This window comes from Chenopodium album, chromosome 26 (assembly GCF_948465745.1).
Source record: "Chenopodium album chromosome 26, dcCheAlbu1.1, whole genome shotgun sequence".
Classification (NCBI taxonomy): domain Eukaryota; kingdom Viridiplantae; phylum Streptophyta; class Magnoliopsida; order Caryophyllales; family Amaranthaceae; genus Chenopodium; species Chenopodium album.
In genome coordinates, this window is record NC_137859.1 from 35,293,865 (window position 1) to 35,302,462 (window position 8,598).

The following is an 8,598-nucleotide window of genomic DNA, read 5'->3' on the forward strand; positions in this document are numbered from 1 at the left end:
TAAGTTATAAATTTATTTGAAACTTTACAAATTATCTTGTCACCAAAAAAAAAAAAAAAAAAAAAAACCCTTTACAAATAATTTGAATGAATTATTTTATCGTCTTTTGACATATTATAATATTTTATGAATTAGTGGTAATAGACTAATAGTTGTAGAAAAAATGGCTTAAAATCGTAAAATCTTATCTCTATCACATGATATATTAATCAACAATTTGTATAAAAAAACTACTTTGTAAATACCAAACACTTATTATAATTTTACAATTTTTACATCAAATGTGAAGGCATGATATTCTTCTTTAGTCTTTACCAATATATGTCTCTTATATTGCGCTTAATATCTTCAAAATTAAAGCCCCATGACACGCAAACAATGTCATCCCATGGAATTGCCATAGTTTTCTTGCCACCTTAATATTTCCCTTTTCAATCATCATCCTCATTGTTGTAGAAATTTCACATAGAATTTTGAGAGATGTTTCTCTAATTTTTTAGTTTTTGAAACTTAATGAGTGTGAAAAAATCTTTATTGAAAATTTGTATTTATATAAGAAGAGGGGGAAGATAAGGGGTCAAATTAAAGAAATGAATTATGAATGTGAATAAATTGAATTGATAGATGGAATAATGAGAAGAGGAGAAGGTTTAGGAAATTTAATTTGTTATTGAATTAAAATAAAGATTACAAAATATAAAAGTTATTGAGAAATAAAGGGGGAGATGAAGAGAGAATTTCTTTGAAAACATAAGGAGGGAGAATGAATAAAGAAAAGTGAGAAAGAATGATGACATGTGTCAATTTTGGTTTGTGTTTTTAAATACTAAGTATAGATATAGATATAGATTTCTTCATATGCTCACAAATTCATAAATACTGTAAAAAAAATTACATCTTTATTCTCTGTCAAAGTATTGAGACTATTGACTTAAGCATCGGAGCAAGTTTTCATCAATAATCCCCAGATTCATTTAAATTTTAATTGTGTGCTGATATATCATCGCATGAAAAATAAAGTCTTTATAATAAATCAAGGAACACGCCCTTGATTAAACGTTGTTTAATAACTGAAAGAAAATTTTGAAATATCATCAATCCATTACTTATGGCAAATACGATTTTAAATACTCATACACATTTACAACATATCAAAATCATACCCAAATTCGCTCGCAAATGCAGTAGTATACACCCACATGCGTGCCATCTATCTACTAACGATCGAGAATCATAAAAATGAAATTGCATGTGTAAGTGCAGCAATTATACCATCGAGATATTAAAGCTTGTACTACTATAATGCCTAGGACACAAATTCCAATGTTTGATTGAGAACCAAAGAAGAAAGAAAAGGGAGAAAAGGCAAAACGAAGGTGCAGTCATGTTATTTAACAAAAAAGAAACTCTTGGGTCAGGCTTCTTTTCTAGCGAAGGCAACATTCACTTTGCTTTAACAAAGAGGATCTTCCTAAGTTGTTAGTACCAGTGTGTACTGAAATTTGGCACTAAATTCAAGAGGATCATCTTCAGTGCCACTAAAGCTAAATATTGGCCCTGCCTTCATACATATCTTTCAGAATACATACACCTTTTGTGGTGACATTATTTTGCAAAAGAATACTCTCTATAACTCTCTGTCTCTGTTTCATTTTATTTGCTCTATTATTAGTCTATACTTTGTAAATTTTAATGAGGTAGAGTTGCGAAAGAAAGATTGTGCAAATAAGACAAGATATAGGAGTTACTCGTGATATGGCATAAATACATTGAAGTATTGTTATAGTTTGAATAACTCGATACTAATCAAAAAAATAATTGACCTAATTAAAGATTTATACTACCTATGACTAAAGTGATTTTTGTTTTTTTTTATCGTGTATAGAATTTATCTGACCTACACTCGATCCATCGATGAAGTTTAGCTCTAATCCCCTTTTATTATATATTGACCAAGTCATTCGACTTGAACTAATTATATTGAATTTGCTGAATGATATAACTAGCCTATTTGTCACCGCTAAGGCTCTAACTCTCAGTCTCTATTATATGTTGAATTGTTCAAAAGTAGTTAAACCCTACATGTACAGTATACTTATTCTTGGTTTCCTAATCATGTTCCCTTGACTAATAAGCTAGCAAACATTTCATATATACTTTAGCAATAATTAAGCAGTCGTTTCTTTTAATGTATATATGTACACTAATATTAGCAAACATTTTATGCTTTAGCAGTAATTATGAGCGACACTATTATCCTAGCAATGATTGGAAGCAAACCAACTAACCAAGTACACATTTTATATATAGAGCCATGATATAGTAACTAACGAGAAAAAGTGTTGGTCAGAAAAGACTACTACATTGGGAAACATAATCCAAAATCCAAAGTTATACATATGGACCACCAAAGTGAAGAATCATAGTAAAGTTTAACACAATCTATGCCCAAATTATTGTAACACAGTTACATTCCTTTTAGAGGAAGATCTATTTTGAAAAATAAAACGGTGAACAAAAATGTTTTTATTTTTATTTGTAATGAAATTCCATCTCCGATCCTTGCATTTAATTGAAAATCGGAATAACTTCAAAGATGTATATGCTTGATAAAAAGTGTTATGTTGCACGTAAATATAAATACTCTTGTATATTCCTAACAATAATTCTACCATAAGAAAATCGCTCTAAGCACTTTATCATAAGCAATTAAGCATGTCAATAATCCCTTTGTATATATAGCATTTCATCTCCTAAAAGTCATTCTTATTTCGAATTATATTCACTTCAATCTAAACTCATCAATGGACCGTACGTCCATACCATTAAACATGACTTTAAGATATCAATATATAATTGTTGTACAATACAAGTAGTTTGAATAATATAAAGTTATTCTCAAATCTTTTAATATAATTACACATACAAACATTATTTAATTAAACTGACACAAGATGTAACATTGATCAATCTTAATAGAGAACAAATATCCAATATCAATATTAAATTTGAAACAAAAGGAGTATACAAAGTATATATATCGATGGTGATTGATATATTAAAGTTTGTAGTCCTCATATGCATGCCATCAATAAGATCAACGTACACAAAAGGACAAGAAGGCTAAGCATCATCATCATTAAATTAAAAGCTAAAACCTATCTCTATCTATCCTTTGATTTGGCAGAAAAACCACATGCACCTAAAACATTTATGTAGGTTACTCTATTTAAAAATAACTCCTCAAGTAGCCTTTATTATCATCAAAAGGGGATATGTGTTCTATACCCTTAAAAATTAAAATTGAAGATACAAAATTAAATGATTACATTGTTTCTAGTTTGAAACTACTTTAACACTTTATATCTACACAAGAAACTTCATTAAAATTCAAACCACAAATCACCTTGACCTCAAAGTTATTATAATTGCGGTAATAAAGAGGACATAGGATCCTACACTTACTTAGAGGTGTACAAATTCCACCTTTTGAACTTCAAATTGTTTACTAGTTGTCTAGTTCTAAAGATTCTTGTGTTATTATACGTAGTATTATATATCTTATTCACATATTGAAAATTGTCCCAATCAATAATTGAAATAACTAAACAAGGGCATGAAAAATTTCCTATACAATTAATGGTAGTATATATATTGATCACGTATGAGCCCTAAATATTGTTCTTCCATCAAAGTTAAATCAATTAGGCAAATCGGATTACATTTTTCATACAAATTAAATCCTCTATTCCTTTCAACAAAAATTCAAAAGATTGATCTATGAACGGCCGAGCATACCATTATTATTAACATCAATGAAAACATACCTTAGCATGAAGTATATAAAAGGTACATAGTTAGAGAGGTAAACTCTTCAAAGTCATTATATTCTACTTAGATGACTAACGACGGACCAAAAAAATTGAGAGCTCCAACGGATGGAATAATTCTTTGTAGTAAAAAAGAAAAAGTTTTTGGATCTAAAGAAAATAAATTATGCTTAAACCTACCAAAATTATCAAAGCTCAACCGTAGGGAGAATTCCTCCCAAGAGGGGTGCCTTGACTAGCCGGTGACAACCTCTCTAGCTTAGGCGACGACTCGAATTTCTTGTCACCCCCAACAACAATATCACTTGTTAGGAGTGGCTTAGACTCATAGATCTCCGAGATCGAATCGATTTGATGCTCGGCACCACTCCTATGATGATCCAAAGATGGTGGTGCAATTTGTATATCCGTACCCTTAAAAGGGTCATCATGATCTTGAGGATTTCCTAAGCAATTAGCCGCGGTTGGAGGTCCAAGTTCTTGAAGACGAAGATGATCATCGGACCAAATTAAAGGACTCTTACCATTATTATTGTTATTTCCATGGTTATAAGGGTTTGATCTCTTCTTATTCCCTAAACAAAGGCTATCACTTGGAACTTGCATGAAGTTTTCAAGTGATGAAGATCGGTCCAAACTCGAGTGAAGATCTAACGCTGGCTCACCACCATAGATGTTAAGGTCTTGGAGGGACGGGAAATTCATCGGGCCGAATTCTTTCATAGGTCCTTCTAGGTGGTCTCCGGCCATTGTTGGGCTATTATTGCCTAGGATGTTGTTGTTGCCTTTGTTGTTATAGCTTGCTGAAGCTGCCATATTGGTTTCTCCTGCTAGTGTTTGACATGCTTTCTCTAGTATGTTTTGCATGTATTTTCCTTGTGCCTCAATCCTTAGTTGCAAATGTCTTTGGACCTAAAATTAACAATCATGATTAAAAAACAATAATTAGCAAATCATAATATTTTTATTAAAACTTTCATTAAAAACTTAACATAGGAGTACATGTAGGAGTAATGTCAAATTATATAACTAGCTATGATGCAGACAATGTAATCATACGATAACGCGACAACTAATTGTGAACATTTTTCATCGATATATGATATGGTTAATTTACTCGAAAAAAGGATTAGATATTTAGAGGAGTTGGGGAGCTATATATTTACTTGAAATTATTTAACATTAGTCTCACCTCTAATTGTTCTTGGAGCCTCCTTTGAACCTCCAATTGCATCCTAATTGCATCACTAATGTGCACATTGCTGCTGCCATAGTTGCAAAAGGAACAAAAATTATATATAATAATTAAAAACAACAATATATATATAACATTGAAAATCAAATTAAAAAAACCAAAATTTATTTAAAATTAAAAGAAAGAGAAAGATAAAAGTGTAAAAGAAGATGCCAGATAAAAAGATATTCTAGGAGGGAGTGGTTCTTAAACAATTGTAAGGTTACTTCAATGAGAAGTTGCCTTAAAAAAGTTTTGGTTCAAATGACAAAATTAATACTGCAACTTACAAATTGTTGCGGTGAATGAAATAAATAAAAAGTGGTATGGTAAAAACACATACTCATTCATAGTACGACCCATTAATCCAGAGGATGATGCAGTGTTCCTCTGAAGGTCCAACGACGTAGCTGCAACCGCGAATATGAAACCAACAAAGATCACAAATGAGTTAGTTTTTTCTTCATTTAATTACAACTATATGATGACATGCATCATGTAGAATATTAATTCAAAATGTAATAAATAAAATGAATAAATCGAAGATGATAAACCCTAGCTAATTTAAGTAACATTAATGATTAGTCACCTCTCTTACCATCTTGCTTAACCGAGTGATGATCATTGAAATCCTTATGAGGCTGCTTTCCTAGCCGAAATTTCTGAAAATACAAGAAGCAAAATTTAGTTAGGAAATGAAAACATGAATATTTCAATATTAAGTGCAATTATAAACATACGAATTTCAACAACATAAAAACAATATTCGATAATATATAAAAAGTACTAGTTGCACCATCATGTTAATATAAGGTTCAATGACCTCAAAAAAATCCCGTTTTGTTCAAAAAAAAAAAAAAAAAAAAAAAAAAAAAAAAAGGATCTTTGTAAAATGGTGAATTATTGTTAGAATGAGATTAAAATTTGGTTATAAGAAATTATCGATTGAAATTTAGTTAATTGTGTTAGGCATTTTTGGGTTTAACTAACAAATATAGAAGTTGCAACAAGGGAATATATAAAATTATGAGTAATTAAATCGAACCTGAAGATGGCTCTTGAGGTGGTACAAAGTGAGACCCTTAACACCCATAACTCTCATGATTGTCTTCGGTGTAGCCTCTGCATAAATTTCAACCAACAAAAAAAATTTAACAAAAAAAAACCCTATTAGAATCATGAACATACAAATATACACTTACAAATAATATTACATCCTATCGATAAATAAAACTGACAAGTAATAGCGCACTAAACTAAATAAAATCTTAATTGATAAAAGAGGGTAAGAGCAGGTAAGTACTATCAGGGCCGCCGAGCTGAGTAACAGCATCAACGAAGCGTTCATGGAGCTCGACAGTCCAACGAAGGCGAGGCTTAGGGTCAGTAGTGAGAACGAGGCCGGAGTCATTTTGAACACACATGGAAGAAGTCCTTTCATTTGAATTCATAGAAGAAGGCTTCTTAGGGTGGTGGAACATTCTTTCCTTCTTTCTTTCTTTTTTTTTTTTTTTTTTTTTCTCTTTCTCTCTCTTCTTTCTCTCAAGAATACGAACAAATGCGATATGCAAATAAGGAAGAGAATAGGATGCGGTTTTTTAAGGGTGAGCAATGGAGCTGGTCCTTAACTTTATTGTGAGTATTTTTTAACTTGAATATAATTTCTTCTACTCTATCTTTAAATTTCTCTCTTTTAGTGGGGACTATACTATAATTTTTACATCTCTTTTGTGGAATAGAAGACTGTCCCTCCCATGCAAATTATCGTTTTTTTATTTAATTCCAAGTCCTTAGGAGGGTACACTACAAGATTCCACTTTTTTACTGAACAATTTATTTATTTATAATTAAATTGTCTCCATATATATATTTCCTTTGTTTTTTTTTATAACTATACTATTTGTAGTTTTATGTTTAATTTGATTGCATGTATACATATAGATTATGCTATTCCTCTCATTCTCTCTAACATCGTCTAGATTACTAATCCGAACGGATTGACCCGTTAGGAGTTGTAGTCCGATAGAGCCCTTCATTTTACCTACAAAAAATATATAGTAATGAAGGTATACAAAAGTAATAACATTATTTGAACATCTTCAATTATCTTGTGTACATAAAATTAATACTGTATTATTTTAAAGTAGCTATATACACATTGAGATAAATAAATATAGTAAGATTTTGCATAACTTTGTTTTGCTAACTTGCAACTCACATAAGATAGTTTTTTCTGGTTTTTCTTTTTCTATTTTTTTTAATATTTTTTTATAATATATAGTGTGAAAATCCAAATTTTGTCTTTAAAAAAATGGATATTATATTTTTTTTTAAAAAAATAAAGGTTCAAAACTAAAAAGTACGTAGTAGTGATATTATTGCTATGTGTGTTACAGTACTACTACGTATATTATATAAATTCCTATGTTCTCGATCTTATAATATAGGTTTTCTACTTTTCTATGTGATTTGTGGATGTGCTTTTTAGATTGATTTATTAGTTGATTGGAAGAGAGTAACACCCTGGACAATGGTGCCTATTATGGTGTGAAATACTTGTAATAATCCGTATTAAATTTGTTGAATTTGGTTATAGCAAATTCTTGAATAAGGCGAGTTTTTATAAGCTTATTGTAACGCAAGTTAAAATTACCCAAAAAGTTTTTAAGTCACTCTCATATACTATAAAATTTACCATAATTGTAACATATAAAATTAAGCTTTAAAAATTACTCATAATACGTAATATATTAGATTTAGGGTATGTTCTCATTGACTGAACTCAGCTGAACTGAACTGAACTGAACTCAGCTGAACTGAACTGAACTGAACTGAACTGAACTCAGCTGAACTGAACTGAACTGAACTGAATATTTTATAAGAGAAGGAAATTAGGAGCTGAACTGAACTGAACTGAATTGAGCTGAACTGAATTGAACTGAACTGAACTGAACTGAACTGAATTTTAACGTAAGAGAAGAGGCCCTAAGTGTATTAGCTTAGGCTTTATAAAATGTATCTAGCTATTTAAAAATATACATTAAAATATATACAATCAAACTCATCATTACAAAATAGAAGTTATCTTTTAATGAATTAAAGTAAAAATTGTTTAAGTGGCCCTCAAATTGACCGTTTTTCAATAAAATTCACGAAAGTCTATCTACATCTTAGTTTGTACAAGGCTTATTGCTTATTTATTTCCTCTCATGCTGGCTAATTTTTTTTTTTTTCAGGCACTAGAAGATGGGGATGATCCCACTGCCAATTTTTACAGTATTATTTTACGGAGTAGTACCAAATTTAATTTTAACCACTACTCTTCATACCCTATATCCTTAATAAATTAAATGTGCATGCACTAAAAAAAACCTTTATACTACCTCTGTTTTTTATTGTCGGCTACAAGACTGCAACTCTATCCCATTCTTATTATCAGCCAATAATAAGAAATAGAGGTAGCTTAGTATTTCCATTTTTTAGAAAAACTTGTTTTTCCAAATAAATAAATTAAAGGAGTGTCTTAAACTCTTA

General features: G+C 30.3%; 1 protein-coding gene across 4 annotated transcripts; it reads right to left on the bottom strand.

The window, feature by feature from the left end:
• Positions 1-3,773: 3,773 nt before the first annotated feature.
• LOC145617250 (myb family transcription factor IPN2-like) lies at positions 3,774-6,692 on the bottom strand. 4 transcript variants are annotated; one of them, XM_081671946.1, is made up of 6 exons: positions 6,368-6,692; positions 6,110-6,186; positions 5,663-5,726; positions 5,408-5,474; positions 5,023-5,092; positions 3,774-4,742 (listed from the first exon to the last, which is right to left on the bottom strand). In XM_081671946.1, exons 1-6 carry the CDS (start codon positions 6,543-6,545, stop codon positions 4,026-4,028), a joined length of 1,173 nt encoding a protein of 390 aa, XP_081528072.1. In that variant the 5' UTR covers positions 6,546-6,692; the 3' UTR covers positions 3,774-4,025. The 4 variants fall into 4 exon arrangements, with proteins under 4 accessions (XP_081528072.1, XP_081528071.1, XP_081528070.1 ...); XM_081671945.1 differs by having other exon boundaries at positions 5,023-5,095; XM_081671944.1 differs by having other exon boundaries at positions 5,654-5,726.
• Positions 6,693-8,598: the final 1,906 nt, after the last annotated feature.